Source organism: Lampris incognitus, chromosome 14 (assembly GCF_029633865.1).
Source record: "Lampris incognitus isolate fLamInc1 chromosome 14, fLamInc1.hap2, whole genome shotgun sequence".
NCBI classification, from domain to species: domain Eukaryota; kingdom Metazoa; phylum Chordata; class Actinopteri; order Lampriformes; family Lampridae; genus Lampris; species Lampris incognitus.
In genome coordinates, this window is record NC_079224.1 from 6,078,010 (window position 1) to 6,098,471 (window position 20,462).

General features: G+C 44.7%; 1 protein-coding gene across 1 annotated transcript in view; it reads left to right on the forward strand.

Annotated features, from left to right (window-relative positions):
• kmt2cb (lysine (K)-specific methyltransferase 2Cb) overlaps window positions 1-20,462 on the forward strand; it is a 128,510-nt gene that overhangs the window by 70,378 nt on the left and 37,670 nt on the right. Inside the window, exons 21-32 of the mRNA XM_056292717.1 lie at window positions 40-146; window positions 308-379; window positions 578-790; window positions 2,013-2,132; window positions 2,531-2,656; window positions 2,876-3,006; window positions 4,407-4,599; window positions 6,656-6,748; window positions 7,047-7,094; window positions 15,727-15,861; window positions 15,988-16,020; window positions 20,268-20,411. Of these exons, the coding sequence (XP_056148692.1) occupies window positions 40-146; window positions 308-379; window positions 578-790; window positions 2,013-2,132; window positions 2,531-2,656; window positions 2,876-3,006; window positions 4,407-4,599; window positions 6,656-6,748; window positions 7,047-7,094; window positions 15,727-15,861; window positions 15,988-16,020; window positions 20,268-20,411 (1,415 nt within the window). The remainder of the gene's footprint in view (window positions 1-39; window positions 147-307; window positions 380-577; window positions 791-2,012; window positions 2,133-2,530; window positions 2,657-2,875; window positions 3,007-4,406; window positions 4,600-6,655; window positions 6,749-7,046; window positions 7,095-15,726; window positions 15,862-15,987; window positions 16,021-20,267; window positions 20,412-20,462) is intronic.

Sequence of the window (20,462 nt, forward strand, 5' to 3'; positions counted from 1 at the left end):
TTACATCTGGGATCGTAGCTAAGCCCCCTCTCTCCACAGGTGGCTGCATGCCTCTTGTCAGGGTCTTCATTCTGAGGATGAGGTGGAAAAAGCTGCAGATAACAGCTTTGACTGCACTATGTGCCGAGCGTTCAAGTCCACTAAGGGTAAAGAGTGCAGCATTGACTCCTTTTTCTGTATCTGCTTTTCATACACTTTCATTTTTGTGTGTTGCATAGTGAATAGACATTACTTTCTGTTTTGGCCCTCCTGCTTCTTCCCATTCCTGTTTTATTTGATGCCTTTTGTGTGTCCTGTACTTGTGCAGTGCCAGCCAAGGCCAGAGACACCATTGAGCCTGCAGTTATGACGCAGTTTGTAACAAAGGCCAAAGAAATGGGTATGTTCAGTTTCAAGGCTGGTAAATAACCACAGACCAACCAAGATGTTTTTCTGCCTTAGGTACTATTAGTCAGTCCTTATTTCAGAATTGCCTGTACCGCTTTCTGCACCCCTTTACCAGAGCTCCTCCATGTGCTTGGTCTAGCCTTCAACCTTTTTTTTTTTTGTGTGTGTGCATGTGATTTGGGTTATTCAGACTTGGCGAGGACCTATACCCAGGACGGCGTGTGTCTGACAGAGTCAGGGCTGTGCCAGCTCCAGAGCCTGTCGGCCACCGCATCACGACGCAGGAAGCCAAAGCCCAAGCTGAAGCTGAAGATCATCAACCAGAACAGTGTGGCAGTGCTCCAGGCCCCCGCAGACCCCCTTTCAGAGCACTCCCGTGATGAAGACATAGAGGACAACAGAGGTGCCTGTCTTCAACACATAAGCTGCTTGGAAATCAATTTAAGGCCACTGCTTTCCTCTCACTAGATAATAGAGGCACCCAGAGTAATGTCAGTAGCGGGGTGGCTATTTTGAGCTATATGTATTGATATCTACCCCCCCTCCCCCCCATTTTGAGGCAGTAACATAAGAATTGTGAAGTTTTGAAAAGGCTTTTTTATTGTTTTTAGTTTTGGTTAAGGTTTTTTATCTGTCTCTCTTTAATTCCTACCAGTTTTACACTCATGTGAAGAGTATGGGATCAGTATGAAATAAAACATGGATAGATGTTTTCTTTATTCAACCCAAAGGAAATCGAAGTGGGACTTTGGAAAATAAGTTGATAACTGTTGGAAAAGCCATGCCATAAATGGCAGTACTTAATATTGCAGCTCATGAATTGAGCCGGTTTCTGGTGGAGTTGAGGTGGGATGGAAACAGGTGTTGGGGATTGGGGGGGTCTCTGTTGGAATTGAGGTGGGATGGACACAGGTGCTGGGGATTGGGGGGGGTTCTGGTGGAGTTGAGGTGGGATGGACACAGGTGCTGGGGATTGGGGGGTTTGTGGTGGAGTTGAGGTGGAGTGGACACAGGTGCTGGGGATTGGGGGGTTTGTGGTGGAGTTGAGGTGGATTGGACACAGGTGCTGGGGATTGGGGGTTTCTGGTGGAGTTGAGGTGGAGTGGACACAGGTGCTGGGGATTGGGGGGTTTGTGGTGGAGTGGACACAGGTGCTGGGGATTGGGGGGGTTTGTGGTGGAGGTGGGGTGGACGCATGCTGGGGATTGGGGGGGTTTCTGTTGGAGTTGAGGTGGATTGGACACAGGTGCTGGGGATTGGGGGGGGGTTCTGGTGAAGTTGAGGTGGGATGGACACAGGTGCTGGGGATTGGGGGGGGTTTCTGGTGGAGTTGAGGTGGAGTGGACACAGGTGCTGGGGATTGGGGGGGTCTGTGGTGGAGTTGAGGGTGGAGTGGACACAGGTGCTGGGGATTGGGGGGGGTTGTGGTGGATTTGAGGTGGGGTGGACACATGCTGGGGATTGGGGGGGTTTCTGTTGGAGTTGAGGTGGGATGGACACGTGCTGGGGATTGGGGGGTTCCTGGTGGAGTTGAGGTGGAGTGGACACAGGTGCTGGGGATTGGGGGGGCGTGGCTGTGTTGCAGGGGCATCCATCATCTTCAAAGGTCTGTCTTTCTCTTGCAGAGGTGGAACTCATGGATTGCGAGGGGAAGTCTGACTCAAGCCTGGAGCGAGAGCCAGCAGAGGACGACTCCAAGGGGGCCAACGGCAGCAAGAAGAGAAAGAGGAAGCCGTACCGACCGGGTAGGGCACCTGATTGAAGGAGACAGCTCTTCTGAAGCGTAAAATGGTGCAGTATATGCCCGTCACTGTAGCTGCAGCCAAGCACAGCCATCTCAGAGCCTCCGACATACAGAAGGCTCTATCCAGTGTTTCCAAAGGGTGTTTTCTCCTACGATGTCTTGATGCTGAAAGCAGTGATTATTACTCTGTCAGCTGCGGACTCTTTCCTCCGCATCCCTTCATTCATGACACCGCTAAGATAAAAATCAAAACAGTGTTGTGTGAAAGATTTCGCCCTGGTTTGTCAGTGTTCAACTAGCGAAAAATACTCTGATCAGCACTAGAAGCTGTTGGAGCTTGAATTGAACTTTGGATACGTTGATGTTATATGTGTAAAATAAATAACCTCCCCCCATCAGGCATTGGCGGGTTCATGGTGCGCCAGCGGAGCCGTCCGGGACAAGGGCCGAGCAAGGCCAAGCGGTTGTTGTGCAGGAAGGATTCCACCGGCTCCGTATCCGAGAACCTTACTGGAAAAGATGAAGGTCTGCACATTAATACAAGCCCCGGACAGCTTACACCTTCCTGTCAATTTCTTATCGAGTGTTTTTTGTTTAGATTGTTCATCCGTCTCAGAGTTAACTTACTTTTCTCATTAGGATCTAGAACAGATGGCAGGAGGAAACCGAAATTAAGAAAAATCTGAAAATCTTTTTTTTTTCTTTTTTTTTTTTCCCCCTTCACATTTTTAAACCTTAATGCAGGATGGACAGAGGCCCAGCCTGATGCCACTGTAGATGAGACTCCACCCGGCCCAGAGGTCCCTGAAAAAATCAAGAAACGCTACCGCAAGAAAAAGACCAAATTAGAAGAGGCCTTTCCCACATACCTGCAGGTCTTTCACCTTTAAATCTGGCACTGAGTTTACAAAGTCTTGGTTCCTAACATGACTAGCACAATGATCTCGCATTACAGTGAGAGGGGCGGGGTATAGCATCATGCCATTGCTGGAAGTGTCTTAGAAATCAAATTAATTTTCATAAGATGCAGGGGTTTGTTTCTGCTTAAATTAGTTTATTTATTTAATTGCAAAAGGCTGTATATTAATTTTGCAGGAAAAATATTCTGTGTTCATCAATCATCATATTTCATAAATATATGTAACACTGAGCAAAAATCAAAAGATAACTGTTGACCTTAATTAACTTATAGTGTAATTATCTTATTCACAGGCATGTTGTCACAGTAGATGACGTCATTTTTCATATTTCTAAGGCAAACGTCTGTCTGTGACATTGCTCAGGAGGTGACGTGAGCTTCAGGGATGGAATTTGTGGCATCACCCAGGATAACTTCTCTTAGTTTCCTGCGTGCATTTCATCAGTATTTAATTTGAAAAGTCAAGTCACCTAATTTTATTTATTTACTTATTCTACCATTATGTGAGCTCCCCTTTCTTGTGCAGTGAAGATCCTGTCATGTCATGTCATGCCACGTCTTAAAAACTTATTTACTCTACCCATGGGGAGCCTGGGAATGCAAAGTACATCACCTCCCTGGCAGCCATTTACAGACGGAGCTTGGGTGCATTGAGCCCCTTCTGTGTTCTTATTTTAAAAGAGGAGTAGCCTGGAGGGTCTCTCTGTAGCGCGTGCTCGGTTCTGGTCATCCCTCTAAATGGCTGCCGTCTAGCTTGTGAACTGACGTACGAGAGTGTAACCGGGGATGACTTCAAGTCTCCCGGTCTCCAGCCGGCATCTCTGTGTCACCTTGTGTTGGCCAAAACATAGATATGTGATGTGCATTAAGCCACAGGCAGCTGTCAGTGCTGCTCTTTATCCCATCGCACCGGGAGGAGGGGGGCGCTCAGAATCTCCTAAAGGGTTCAACACAGAGAAGCACATTTGATTAATTATTGAAACGGCAACGTGTTAGGCTTTTAATGTCTCCATGCAGTAGGGGGCTGCAGTCAACATGTCTGGATTTAGGAGGGTAGTTTTATGGGTACATTCGGTTGCAGCAAGAGGGGCTGGGGCAGCTGGGGTGGGGCTGACACAAGCTGGAACAGCGGGAGCATGTGTGTTAGTCTTAGTGCTTGTCCCTGTCACTTTGGCTGATTCTCATGGGTCCTTGACGCATGTCTGAATAAACTCCTATACCTGACAGGGTGGTGTGCTTTCCAAGTTAAACCACTTGGGGTGGGGGGTGGGGGGGGTTAGTGTGTTGGTTGACAGTTCCTTGAGAGCAGTGTCAACACAGAGAAGTGACCCTTGTTATGTGTTGTCATCTTTTAAGGAGGCATTCTTTGGAAAGGACTTGCTGGACAAGAGCAAGCAGAGCAGGCAACAGGGGGTGGAACCAGGTTTACTGGAAGAGGGGCAGGGCCAAGCAGAGAGGAAGCACCCCACCACCGGCTTCCTAAACCCCTCGTCAGACCCCCTGCTCAGTGCATCGGCCTCAGCTCTGCCCACCAGGCCCGCAGAAGCTCGTATGTATTCACACAATGCTGCGCTGGTCATACACTTTTTGTGTGTGTGTGTGTGTGTGTGGGAGGGGGAGTTGTGTTGCTTTTTGGGGATTTTTGTGCAAGTGTGTTAGAAGCGTTTGTGACTGTTCAGCGGCGTTACGAAACTTGGTGGTGTAGCTGACTGGGTGGATACCAGGAAAAAACACATCTCATGCAGATGCAAAAGGGGCATGGAAACTGAGAGGAAGATTCTGAACAGACTGGAAACGGCGCTTTGCTGTGGACAGAAATCAAATTGAAGGGGCAGTATTGTTGGGTTATTGATCAGACTGTTGGATATGTATGTATTGCTAAGAAGATGAGGAACTGCTGTTTTTACTGAGAGAAGTACATGAAGTCTCAGCTTGGGCTGTCATGATCATGAAATTTTAGTTTGATTGTCAAAGAAAAGCGATTAACAATTACTCCTCTTTTTTTTTCTTCATTTTATGGCACTATTAGATATAGTCCTAATAGTGGTGTAATGATAAACATACAACTTGTGAAGAAGAGTGATTTATTGACGTTAAACATTGGAAGATGTGAATAAAGGGAATGTTGTTTGCCTTTCAGGCTTTAACAGTTTAACAAAGTACGAGACAATGGATTTACAAATCACGTCCACGTAACGAGGATCTCATTTTTAAAGCCAACATGTGTCCACAGCAGTGCTGTTGTGTTTCTTTTTTTGTTTTTTTGAGTTACAACTAGGCTTAAATCCATGCTGGTCATTTCAGCAGCTGCTCATTAGTGGTTGGCAGAAAAGTGTCAATGAAACTTCAGAATTTATGGCGCTGTGTCAGTTTGGGCTAATGGGCTCAGAACAGGTTAATCACCGCGCACATAAAGATGCTGGGCTGGAAACATGGCTGCAGTGCTTTTCTCTGTTGCATATTAACTTTTTGAAAATAAAATTAAGTTTCCTTCTATATTAATTTATGGTCTTGAACCACGTTTTCTTTACATCAGGCAGGTCAACACTGTAGTTCTGGTACAAGTGTGTGGCTCCACGAGGATTCTCCAACACGGACACACATGACGAAGTTAAGAAAGGGTTAAACAGCCATTTTTAAAAACAACTAGGCGTCCGGGTGGCGTAGCGGTCTATTCCGTTGCCTGCCAACACGGGGATCGCCGGATCAAATCCCCGTGTTACCTCTGGCTTGGTCGGGTGTCCCTACAGACACAATTGGCCGTGTCTGCGGGTGGGAAGCCAGATGTGGGCATGTGTCCTGGTTGCTGCACTAGCGCCTCCTTTGGCTGGTCGGGGCGCCTGTTCGCGGGGGAGGGGGGACTGGGGGGAATAGCGTGATCCTCCCACGCGCTACGCCCCCCTGGTGAAACTCCTCACTGTCAGGTAAAAAGAAGCGGCTGGTGACTCTGCATGTATTGGAGGAGACATGTGGTAGTCTGCAGCCCTCCCGGATCAGCAGAGGGGGTGGAGCAGAGACCAGGATGGCTCAGAAAAGTGGGGTGATTGGCCAAGTACAATTGGGGAGAAAATCAGGAAAATCAAAAAAAAAAAGGGGGGGGGGTTCATGCCACTTCAAATTTGGATGGAAACTTGTATAATTGTGAAATTGTACTATTATGCAAAAGGATTGCAGTGCGCTCAAATAATCACGACCAAGCAGTTGTGTAATAATTGCGGCAGGCCTGACCTCAGCATCCCACTGTCCTGTCAGTTGCTCAGAGTAATTTTAGCACGGCAGAAAGAAATAAACAACAGTGGAGTTATCAACCAAGTCAGTTTGGCCTAACAGCCTGGCATGAAAAGAAAAACAGACCAAGCTTTGTGATTCCCTGGGTTACGTGGTTGTATGGATCTTGCACGTTTGAATACCATTGTTCTGGGGAGGTTTTCACTCTTTTCCACCAAGGGGAGTCACCTCTTTCTTTACATCTCTGATCTCAGTCCTGTGTACTCATGCAGACTATGGTTTTGGCAGAATGACACCAAAATCCTAGCGTCATGCCCATTTTTCATAACCATTGATTATGTTGTGTGATGTTTTCATTTTCTTTTTTCCATCTACAGAGACGTCTGAGGAACCGTTAGTTGATCTATGTGATGTTCTGAACACTGATGCAGACATCTTGGGAATGCTGGGGAAGCCGAGCAGTGACTCTGGTGCGTTCTATATTTTACAGGCAGTCACAGTGGCAAGAATTTATAGCCTCAACACCTCTCGCTGTGGGCTCGCCAAATGGTTTCTCGCGGGCTGGAAATTTCCTCAGACAGCAAATTTCTTGACTTTTCACCACATGTATATGTTTGGAATGTCCCATTCTTTTTACAAAGGTTTTGACTCACCTTTGTGTTTACCTTTTGTTTGTTTTTGCATTGTCTGGAGAGTGTTGGGCTTTTTCTGTCTCCACTATATATCTTTTTTTTTTACTTATTTTTGTCTGGTTTTGGGTTCTTGTAGGTCTTGATTTTTGCCCCTTCCAGGTTGACAGCTCACCTCCTCCTTTTGGTAAGGGTGCTCTGGTGAACTCATCCCTTGCTTTAGTGCAGTCTTCCTCTCTAACGGTCTGTCTGCAGTTGTAGTGTGCATGTGTATGGGCTGCTTCGTACTAATCTTTCCACATGTGCACCTTCTTGTGTCTTTCTAACACGTTTCAGATAAACTTGAGCAGCCTTTTCACACCGCTTAGTGCTTCTGACCTAGCTCACTGCACAAAATGCACTCATGTGGTTATGCCTTGTCAATCTCTCCTGGTTTGTTTGGGGTCTCTTGCTAATGTTTGTGAATACAGTAGAAACTGCTTATAGTGATCAAACGTTTATATGGAGCAAAGGTTGTCGGACAGAATCATTCCCAAAGTAGTACTGTTTAAAGAATCTGGCTACTGCGATCAAACAGTCCACTTAAAGTGATCCATTGAGGTCTTTCATACATGGTAATTAAAAAAAAAACTTTTAAAACCAATGTAATTCAGGAAATCTGAATTATATTTTTATTCTCATACGATACTGAATGGTGCTGTTTCTGCTCTGAAAATCCACCTCTGAAATCACCAGATAGACTGAAGTGACAAAGGCTCACTTTCATTTTTAGGCCTTCTGTCATTAAAAATGTATTTTAAGGCATCCGGGTATCGTGGCAGTCTATTCCGTTGCCTACAAACACGGGGATCGCTGGTTGGAATCCCTGTATTACCTCTGGCTTGGTCGGGCGTCCCTACAGACACAATTGGCCGTGTCTGCGGGTGGGAAGCCGGATGTGGGTATGTGTCCTGGTTGCTGCACTATCGCCTCCTCTGGTCAGTCGGGGCGCATGTTCGGGGGGGGGGCTGGGGGAAATAGCGTGATCCTCCCACGCGCTATGTTGCCCTGGTGAAACTCCTCACTGTCAGGTGAAAAGAAGTGGCTGGTGACTCCACATGTATGGGAGGAGACATGTGGTAGTCTGCAGCCCTCCCCGGATCGCCAGAGGGGGTGGAGCAGCGACCGCGACTGCTCAGAAGTAAGCAATGTTACTGTAACCTATTGTCTATAATTTCAAATTTGTGTTTGAAGCAGTTGATTTTTTGTTACAGTACCCGACATTAGGCAGCTGTTTCAGTCAATTAATTCCAGTAAAATGGAGAAATTGTCTGGTTCATTACATTTTGTTCATTTAGTAAGTTTTTCACGATTAATCAGATGATCATCAACAAAAAAACAAACCTCGACTTCACTTAAAGTGATCGACCACCTATAGTGATATATCGGCCTAGGCAGATGTGATCACTATAGTGATATATCGGCCTAGACCGATGTGATCACTATAGTGATAATATCGGCCCAGACAGATGTGATCACTATAGTGATATATCGACCTGGGCAGATGTGATCACTATAGTGATAATATCAGCCCAGACAGATGTGATCACTATAGTGATAATATCAGCCCAGACAGATGTGATCACTATAGTGATATATCGGCCTAGACCGATGTGATCACTATAGTGATAATATCGGCCCAGACCGATGTGATCACTATAGTGATATGTCGGCCTAGGCAGATTCGATCACTATAGTGATAATATCAGCCCAGACAGATGTGATCACTATAGTGATATATCGGCCTAGACAGATGTGATCACTATAAGTGGTTTCTACTGTAGTTTGAGCTCAGATTCGATGATAAATTGTAAATTTATGATTAACCAACCAGGAACACTACACAAACAAATTGCTAAGGACACAGTTCCATTCAGACTGAAAAGAAATGAGCAATTTAGAAGCAGCAGTTTAGAGAAAAGAGGGGCCTTGGTGAGAGGCCTCCCCATTTCTCCTGACAGCGAAGGTCTTCCTTTTTCAGCCCCATGATTTAGTGGAGAAAAGCTCTGCAATTCCACAGAGACTGATACATGGCCTTCGCTCTTTGTAGCCGCTACTTTGTTAAGCTTAAGCACACTGGGCTGATGGTTTTCTCAGAATGCAGGCCTCGCCGGGTCTCAGCCGCAGCCATTCTTACAGTGGTAGAGAAATGCTTTACGTGTCTAGGAAAAACATCTCTGTGAAGCTGGCGTCCTTATGTGATCAGAACACGAACAGAAAAACGTCCCCTCATTTCTTCTGCGTCTCCATTGGTTTGAGCCACAGAAGTGGTTCCTGTCAGTATGGGGGTGGTTTGGAAAGCTCAACAACATTGTGCTTTTATGATCGTCAAACAAGTCGTCAGTGTTTGTTAATGTGTCATTTTCGTGGTTTAGACCAACTTGTATTCTTTAACCCCCCCCCAGCATCTAGAAATAATGTGAAACTGCGGTTACATTCTGGAAACCAACACGACGTGATAAATTGAGGCTATAGAATAATAGATAAACTTCTTTACCAGAAATACTAAGACACAACATGGTGTTGTATTGCTATGTATAAATAATCAAGCTTCCCATCCTTCTTGGAAATCCTGGAAATGGATAGACTATTTTCCCTTCCTTTGAATACATCTGGAAAAGGATAAATATTGAAGTTATAGAAAATTGTAAAATAAGGTTACACCAGTAGCGAACCGTGAAGTCAGTTTTATTTGTATAGCCCATTATCACAAATTAAAAATGTGCCTCAGGGGGCTCTCAGGGAGAGCAACAACATGCAATGGTGTTGTGTTTACACACTTTACACAATACAACACTGAAAGAGGATAACTGTTATAATGCAGTTCTAAGGTATATGAGGAATATGATGAGGAGGATGCCAAGCAGTGTCCAGACGCCACCGGAACAGCCCAGGAGTCTCATTTATAACCGTTGCGTACGCACAAACTACGCATAATGTGTGATCTGTAAAAACAAACGTGACAGGAGAACGTGCACACCTGAACGTCAACACACATGGAGAGGTGGTGAATTGAAGCCAGGTTGTGTAACGGCGCCTCTCACACATCTATGTCCGATTTTTTTTTTTTTCATTTTTTATGGTGCACGCCATTTTCGCATGTACACTTTTAGTAAGGATCCTACGCACTGTTTTATAAATGAGACCCCAGGACCCGAGCCACGCAACCACCATCACCCTGTTGGAAAAACAAAACTGACTCTTAAACCTTGGCCCTCTGAACCCCCTTCCCTCAGACTACCAGCCTAGCTGACGGTGTTCTCCTACAGTACTGCAGAATTACCTGACAGTTGTAGCTCTGAAACAGACATGAAGACGGTGGTCCAGCCCCACAACGCAATGAGCAAACAGTGGCGAGAGTTCCCACCAGAACCACAACCAGCTAATTCCTAACGGAGAACACACATCTTCCTTACAAATAGTCCCATTGCCACACAAGCCGTGTGTGCTCTTCAGCGGAATATGGTGACAATGGGCCGGAAGGCAAAACACATGACAGCCAATTCCTCCTACCCCACAAAACCAGCAAACGTTCATGTACATCATGACAGCGCCGCTATGAGCGACAGACACTTCAGAACCATGGACAGTGAACAGCGGTCGTGGCATTTTGGGAACCCACCACCACAAACAAGCAGTATTGTTAATAAAAAGTATTATTAGACTGGCACAGTGGCCTGTTGAATATATACGTTAACAGTAAATGAGCACAATGACAGCTGACTTGGTACATTTACAGGCTGACCGCTTATGTGTAGTGACCGTTTCCCCAAATAAACCTTGACCTATACAAAACATTTCCCCAAATAAACCTTAACCTATACAAAACATTTCCCAAAATAAACCTTAACCTATACAAAACATTTCCCCAAATAAACCTTAACATATACAAAACATTTCCCCAAATAAACCTTAACCTATACAAAACATTTCCCCAAATAAACCTTAACATATACAAAACATTTCCCCAAATAAACCTTAACATATACAAAACATTTCCCCAAATAAACCTTAACCTATACAAAACATTTCCCCAAATAAACCTTAACATATACAAAACATTTCCCCAAATAAACCTTAACATATACAAAACATTTCCCCAAATAAACCTTAACATAAACAAAACATTTCCCCAAATAAACCTTAAGCTATGCAAAACATTTCCCCAAATAAACCTTAACATATACAAAACATTTCCCCAAATAAACCTTAACATATACAAAACATTTCCTCAAATAAACCTTAACCTATACAAAACATTTCCCCAAATAAACCTTAACATATACAAAACATTTCCCCAAATAAACCTTAACATATACAAAACATTTCCCCAAATAAACCTTAACCTATACAAAACATTTCCCCAAATAAACCTTAACCTATACAAAACATTTCCCCAAATAAACCTTAACCTATACAAAACATTTCCCAAAATAAACCTTAACCTATACAAAACATTTCCCCAAATAAACCTTAACATATACAAAACATTTCCCCAAATAAACCTTAACCTATACAAAACATTTCCCCAAATAAACCTTAACCTATACAAAACATTTCCCCAAATAAACCTTAACCTATACAAAACATTTCCCAAAATAAACCTTAACATATACAAAACATTTCCCCAAATAAACCTTAACATATACAAAACATTTCCCCAAATAAACCTTAACATATACAAAACATTTCCCCAAATAAACCTTAACATATACAAAACATTTCCCCAAATAAACCTTAAGCTATGCAAAACATTTCCCCAAATAAACCTTAACATAAACAAAACATTTCCCCAAATAAACCTTAAGCTATGCAAAACATTTCCCCAAATAAACCTTAACATATACAAAACATTTCCCCAAATAAACCTTAACATATACAAAACATTTCCTCAAATAAACCTTAACCTATACAAAACATTTCCCCAAATAAACCTTAACCTATACAAAACATTTCCCCAAATAAACCTTAACATATACAAAACATTTCCCCAAATAAACCTTAACATATACAAAACATTTCCCCAAATAAACCTTAACATATACAAAACATTTCCCCAAATAAACCTTAACCTATACAAAACATTTCCCCAAATAAACCTTAACCTATACAAAACATTTCCCCAAATAAACCTTAACCTATACAAAACATTTCCCCAAATAAACCTTAACATATACAAAACATTTCCCCAAATAAACCTTAACATATACAAAACATTTCCCCAAATAAACCTTAACATATACAAAACATTTCCCCAAATAAACCTTAACCTATACAAAACATTTCCCCAAATAAACCTTAACCTATACAAAACATTTCCCCAAATAAACCTAAACCTGTACAAAGCGGTGGCAGTGGCTACCAGAATGAGATCAGTTGGCACAGCGGCCTGTTAGATTTGAAATAACTTACCCTTTGTGTAGGTCTTCCTTTACCAGTTAACCCCCAACTTTTTTTTCTTTTTTTTTTTTATTTCCCCCCCTTTTTCTCCCCAATCGTACCTGTCTAATTACACCACCCTTCCGAGCCGTCCTGGTCGCTGCTCCACCCCCTCTGCCTATCTGGGGAGGGCTGCAGACTACCACATGTCTCCTCCGATACATGTGGAGTCACCAGCCACTTCTCACCTGACAGTGAGGAGTTTCACCAGGGGGACGGAGCGCATGGGAGGATCACGCTATTCCCCCCAGCTCCCCCTCCCCCCCAAACAGGTGCCCCGACCAACCAGAGGAGGTGCTAGTGCAGTGACCAGGACATATACCCACACCCGGCATCCCACCCGCAGACACAGCCAATTGTGTCTGTAGAGACGCCCGACCAAGCCACAGGTAACACAAGGATTCGAACCGGCGATCCCCGTGTTGGTAGGCAATGGAATAGACCGCCACGCCACCCAGAAGCCCCATATTGCCATCGGTTTTGCATATTTGTGAGCTGTTACACTCAGTACTGAGTTTTATGATAATTTACTGTTAAGTGCCACTCGGTCCCATATGTGAAGAAATTAAAATAGCCCAAAGCATTCTTACACACTAACACAAACTAACACAAACACTACAGGCCACACCCAAGTCTTTCTGAGTAAGTTGTGGTGAAGAGTGATGTCACAGCTCATGTTTAGTAATTCAACAAGTAAACCGACAAACAAATTACTCCACTGTGGGTCAGCTTAAAGGTTGATGGGGTGGAAGGTGGCATCATCACCAATAATATAAAGCCCGTGTGTCGTAAAAAAGAATTATAACTACACTTATGAAAATAGACAGTATGGACAGGCAAAACTGTAGCACAAAAGAATAATAATTTTGGAAGGGTCTGGACAGTGATGGAGAGTGGCAGCACTCATTTAAAGACAATGTGAAATGGCATGGTGGGTTGTGACGTTTATAATGTGGCGTTTTTTCCAAATAAAACAGAATATTAGGGCAGGAGAAAGTGTAGGAAAGCATTTCATTTTGCTCTCCTGTCTGCTTGGACTTGGTGGTGCAATCACAAAAGCTATGCTGTTTTAAGCCTCCTACAGACTGTGATGTGGGCTGTCTCAGACGAAAGATGACTAAACGTGGCGATGTTTTTAGTCGTGGCTCCAAAACGGTGGTCCTACGTCACACTGTGAGACAGGTTCAAAGATGGCCGTTATTACGGTCTTGCGACCGAAGGCAACCTGGGACAAAAGTCTGACAGTGTCAGAAATGTAGGATGACCATCTCACAATGTGACTGCTGCTACGACCTACGTCTACTGACCAACCAATAGAAATGCAGCACGACATGACGCACTGATCAACGCGGCGCAGAATCTTTGCTGGCGCCGAACACAAACAAACAGACTGTTAGCATCTGTGACCCAAATGCCATGGATTCAACAAGATGAGCTGCGGTGACTATTGGAAGGACTGGATTCCTGCTTGGAGTCATGTTGCTCTACCAGCGGCGTAGACTGATGACATGCTGATGCGGCACGCACACTGATGACGTTTTTATGGACTTGCGTCATAGCTTGCGATTCAGTGGTGTTATCATCGTACAGTCTACACACATCACACTTGATGTGGTACCCAAGTTTATTAGATCCATATCACACAGTGTGGCTTGCACTAAATTTATAGGACTGATAAAATCTCACAGTCTGTGGTAGGAGGAGGAAGTTAAGGTGATTAGAGTTTGATATAAAATGAGTTCAAATTGAATTTTTGTGGGGGGGGGGTTTCCCCCATAATATGACAGGGGAAATAAGCTAACAAAGTAAAAATTAGTCAGTTGTCATTTCACATGTCTTTAAAACATGTCTCTTTATAAAGCAAGACATGCACAACTTGTCTTCTGACATGGCACACATGGTGAAGACACCTGGGAAGTGATTGGGAGCTGGTCAGGGTGGAGACACCTGGGAAGTGATTGGGAGCTGGTCAGGGTGGAGACACCTGGGAAGTGATTGGGAGCTGGTCAGGGTGGAGACACCTGGGAAGTGATTGGGAGCTGGTCAGGGTGAAGACACCTGGGAAGTGATTGGGAGCTGGTCAGGGTGGAGACACCCAGGAAGTGATTGGGAGCTGGTCAGAGTGGAGACACCTGGGAAGTGATTGGGAGCTGGCCAGGGTGGAGACACCTGGGAAGTGATTGGGAGTTGTTCAGGGTCGAGACACCTGGGAAGTGATTGGGAGCTGGTCAGGGTGGAGACACCTGGGAAGTGATTGGGAGCTGGTCAGGGTGGAGACACCTGGGAAGTGATTGGGAGCTGCTGGTCAAGGTGGAGACACCTGGGAAGTGATTGGGAGCTGGTCAGGGTGGAGACACCCAGGAAGTGATTGGGAGCTGGTCAGAGTGGAGACACCTGGGAAGTGATTGGGAGCTGGTCAGGGTGGAGACACCTGGGAAGTGATTGGGAGCTGGTCAGGGTGGAGACACCTGGGAAGTGATTGGGAGCTGGTCAGGGTGGAGACACCTGGGAAGTGATTGGGAGCTGCTGGTCAAGGTGGAGACACCTGGGAAGTGATTGGGAGCTGGTCAGGGTGGAGACACCTGGGAAGTGATTGGGAGCTGGTCAGGGTGGAGACACCTGGGAAGTGATTGGGAGCTGCTGGTCAAGGTGGGGAGTGGCGTCACAGCTCCTGAAATATAATGTTGAATATCTCGTCATACTAGCACAAGTGATGGTTTTTGCACCACAAAGTCAGCGAAAATGAAGGGAATATTTTCATATTGGTGTTCTTGTCACATGAGGTGCCAGCTTCACGTACGTCGAGAAAACCCGTGAGCCCGAGAATGGGCGAGTCATCTTCAGTGATGGACATGTAGTTGAATCTAGCTGGCTTGGCTTCTCTGGTCATCGTCTTCATTTAATCTGCTGGCAGTGCATTACCCGGGCTGTTCAAATGAAGTTAGCTGGTTATTAACTGCATTAATGATTATTAAAATTAATGATGATTGCATTTTTACGTCTCATAAGGAGAGTAATGGGTGTTAGTGAGTCAGATTTAATGGGGAGGACAGAACAATGTTTTGCTTTACAAAAATTCAAGTGTTTATATATCTTAGCTGAGAATTGATGTGGCCTGGCTGCCTGTTCATTGTTCCCAGAGCGCTCATATTACATATTACACAGGAACCCCATAGGAGCAGTGATTTTGCTCTGTGCTGCTATGATTACATTCCACAAGCTGTTTACACAATAAACATGTTCTCACTTTATGTCTATATTTATACGCCTGATGTGGGTGCGTGTACACGTGTGTGTGTGTGTGTGTGTTTGTTTTTGCATGTCCGTGTGTGTTTCCACAGCTGGTTTGGACATCGGGCCCTTGGCTGACAGCTCCCCAGTGGGGCCCCAGTCCGGCCGACGGACACCTCGTGCCATCCCAGAGGAACCCCTGGACGGAATCCTCAGCCCGGAGCTGGACAAGATGGTCACCGATGGTCAGTGTGGAACCAGACGTCCAGATCAGTCTTCAAGCCCGCACCATTTATACGCCTTCTCATGTTGTCTGAAGACTTGCAACAAGCTGGATAACCATTTCTTCTTTTTTGCTTTCCTCATTTCAGAATCCATTCTCAGCAAACTGTACAAAATCCCAGGTTGGTGATTAAGTCCTGTCTCTCAAAAAGTAGTGTGTTTTGAGCAAGCGTAGTCAAAGTAGACTTTTCACTGAACCCCAAATAGGGCATTGTTGCTGTACTTTGGCAAAGTTTTAATATATTTTCATACAATACTTTTTACTATTTAGTGAGCTATACTGTCATATTCCATTCCTATCGGGTAGGCTGTAAAATGCTGAATTTACCTAAAGTGGCTGTAGGCAACTTTCCATCTTTCCCCCTCCCCTCTAGTGTTTCCCCCTCCCCTCTAGTGTTTCCCCCTCCCTCCAACTGTTTTTATTTTTTGTGCCACTGTCACAAAGACAATCAGATCGCTTTCCATTTATGAGCAGCCTGGCTACTGTCCAGAGCAAGAAACAACCGTAAGAATCCTGATGTTAGAAACCCGACCTTGGTGCTGTGATAAAGGCAGAGTAATAAAACATCCGGTAGTATTAATAAGTAGGCAGGCTGTGTTATTGATCCAGTAGAAAGAATGCCGACTGAACGTCGGTTTGGAATAGATATATTGGCACGATATATTGTTTCCCTGTGATGGCCTGGCTGCCTGTCCAGGGTGTCTCCCCACCCCCCACCCCCGCCCAATGACTGCTGGGATATCCCCGTGACCCTGAGAGCAGGCTAAGCGGGTTGGATAATGGATGTATGGATATCGTTTCAGCATCGTCATTGCAGTGTGCGTATGCGTAATAGTCACATCACAGGACGTGCGATGTGAAGTAAGGCAGATTAACTCCTACACCTCATGTTACAACTTTTTTACTGCTTGATAACAAAGGAAAACTTGCACAGGTTTCATTTTACATGACTAGCTACAAAAATACCTCAAACACGGTGTAATATGTTACCATATCATCACGCTCACATATGTCCCGCTGAGAAAAAATTGTAATATGTGATCAGGTGCGGGTGTCTAAATCAGAGAAAATAGTTCATTCGGGCGGGTGGTGGGTGGATGATGTGTACATGCGGATTCAGATGATGTTGGTGCCAATCCGCACATGACTATTCTATGACATCGCTCCGTGTCGTCCATCTGACTCCGTCTCCTCGTCTTCCCATACGAATGGCAAAAAAAGGCACGCTTACTTTTCGCAGTTTCACAATTTCCCAACAACTCTCCTACAAAATCAACCCAATTATTCTAGAATGATTCATTTTTTCCAAAACGAGCTTATTCAAGTCATCTGGAGAAAAGTCCCGTATTTTTTCATATCGCAGTATACTATATTGCAGGAAAAAATATCGCAATAGGAGTTTTTTCAAGTATCGTGCAGCTCTATGTTTTTTTGGGGGATTTTCCCCGCTTTTTCTCCCCAATTATATCCGGCCAATTACCCCACTCTTTCAAACCATCCCAGTTGCTGCTCCACCCCCTCTGCCGATCCGGGGAGGGCTGCAGACTACCACATGCCTCCTCCAAGACATATGGATCCACCAGCCGCTTCTTTTCACCTGACAGTGAGGAGTTTCACCAGGGGGACGTAGCGCGTGGGAGGATCATGTATTCCCCCTAGTCCCCCCCCCCCCAACAGGCACCCCAACTGACCACAGGAGGCGCTAGTGCAGCAACCAGGACACATACCCATATCAGGCTTCCCACTTGCAGACACGGCCAATTGTGTCTGTAGGGACGCCCAACCAAGCCGGAGGTAACACAGGGATTCGAACTGACAATCCCTTTGTTGGTAGGCAATGGAATAAACCGCTACACCACCCAGACGTCCATGTGCAGCTCTAGTTTTGAACCCTCTCAAGTCCCGGGTGTTGTATCAAACTCCTTCCCCGCTGAAATCTGTTTGCCCCTAGCCAGAGTTCGATACAACACCGGGACGCTTGATTAACCCTAACCTAACTCAACCTAACTTCAACCTAACCTAACTTCAACCTAACCTTAACCTAACTTCAACCTCGCTTCAACCTAACCTTAACCTAACTTCAACCTCATTTCAACCTAACCCTAAGCTAACTTCAACCTAACCCTAACCTAACTTCAGCCTCACTTCAGCCTAACCCCAACCTAACTTCAACCTAACCCTACCCTAACCTTAACCTAACTTCAACCTAACCCTAACCTTAACCTAACTTCAACCTAACCTAACTTCAATCTAACTTCAACCTCAATTCAACCTAACCCCAACCTAACTTCAACCTAACCCTACCCTAACCTTAACCTAATTTCAGCCTAACCCTAACTTAACTTCAACCTAACTTCAACCTAACCCTAACCTAACTTCAATCTAACTCCAACCTCACTTCAACCTAACCCTAAGCTTAACTTAACATTTATCTTAACCTAATCGTAACCGATAGCTAACGTGTTTCCATGTGAACGCTTTCATCTGGCTAGGGGGAAATGCATCTCGACGGGGAAAGAGTTTGGTACAACACCGGCGCTCACTCCATCGAGTGAATGCCCGTCCGAAGTTCACTCTTGTTTTACCTCTGTTCATCACTCTCCCGCTTCGCCTTCTTTGCCTCCGCCATCAACTGGTTCTTTTTCTCTTGCCGGCGAGAGTTTCCACTGTCACTTTGGTTGTTCCACTGTCCGCCATTTCTGCTACTGGGGATAGCGTTATCCTCTTCCTGTTCGAATTACGCAATGGTTGACGCACTTACCTTGTGCCGTAAATCGAATCCTCATTTTCCCGCGAGATTGGACCCAGTGGCAGACAGAATATGGTTCCCTATAAGCCTGAAAACAAGGCTTAGGGAACCAGTCTAAACGCTGGTGGTGTAATTATTCTATAGCCGTTACACTGTACAGTCAACATTTACTTCATAATAAGTTGTCTACTACCTCTTTAAATGCAGTACAGTGTCGATTACACTTAAAAGCAAACACCTGTCAATTATTTGTTAAAAAGAATTTAAAACTTTTGCTTTTGGGGAAGTCTTTGTCCAGCCCCCAGTGACTGCAGGGATAGACTCCAGCATCCCCGCAACCCTGACAGCAGGATAATGGATGGATGGATGGATGGAAGTCTTTCTTAAACTAATTTTCCCATCCAGCAAAACACAATGATAATCGAAGCGTTCTATTCTGTTTCCTACCCTCATGGGGATTGCTGGTCCGAATCCCTGTGTTGCCTCCGGCTTGGTCAGGCATCCCTACAGACACAATTGGCTTTGTCTGTGGGTGGGAAGCTGGATGTGGGTATGTGTCCTTGTTGCTGCACTAGACCACTCCCTTTTGCAACTATTGTCTTTTTTATTTGTATTTTTTATTTCTTTACTGCATGGACATGTTGGACAGTTTTCAGATGGTCGTGAGCAGAAGATTGTTGGAATAGCCTAATAAAGCCCTTTTTATCCCATAACCCATTTACTGTGCCTCTGGTCTATGGGTGAGAGTGTGTTTGTATGTGACTCAATGCACAGCCAGGTGGCTGATGGGAGCCACACAAAACAGCATCTCGGTGTGACAGTTAACTTGTTTTTTCCCCTCTGTAAATTTTAAGTATTGACAGGCAGCGTTTTCTCGATAAATAAGATAGCCTAATCTAAGAATAAATGGTTTTCTCTTCATTTACCTGCCTGCCATCTGCTCGAACTTCATCAATTCCGTAACACAACGCACTGTCGGGATGGTTTTTCTGCCAAGATTTTCAGATGGCGTTTGTTCACACATGACATGACTGCCCGCTGCCTCATTCCCCAGTCCTGTAGGTGGCCTTTCATATCGAGAACTATTGGCACCTGTAACTCTTAACATCATTTTCATTTATTCATTATTTTGGTATTCTCAATTCTTCATGTAATTGTTGGCTAATACACCTCTGCCTAGTTATCATTTTTTTGCAGACTGAACAAAGCTGTTATTCCCAGGTCGATGCATTTTCCAGACGTGTTTAAAAATGCTCTTACTTTCTCAAATAAATCTCTTGCTTCAGACAAATACCTGCTGTGAGTAAGTTAGAGACATCACGTGTGATTGATGGTAAACTTTAATTCAACCTGCACATCCCTTATTCAAGTTAAACAGTGTTGAAATACAGCTCTGCACTTGCAGGCGTGCTCTATCTAAGAGGTATGTAGTCATGTTTTGTCAGGGCTTTAAAAACCCCTCAAGTTGTTGGGGTTATTCTGGTTATCGGAGTTTAACTGAAGTGGGTTCGACTGTAGAAATGAGGTGGAGAAGGGTAGGACAGGAAATAATCACCTAATTGTAATCCAGTAAGTCATCTCAAACAATATTCTAACTGTTATATCCCATGTTCTCACAGAGCTAGAGGGTAAGGATGTAGAGGATCTCTTCACTGCAGTTCTGAGCCCCAGCACCAACCAACCGCCACCACAGGTGCCTCACCCCCAGGGCCCAGGACCCCTCCCTTCAGCACCAGGCACCAGTATGCCTCACCCCAACGCTGGTATGTCACTTGTTAGTAAATTGCTGACACTTACCCTCATCTGTTCCTGTT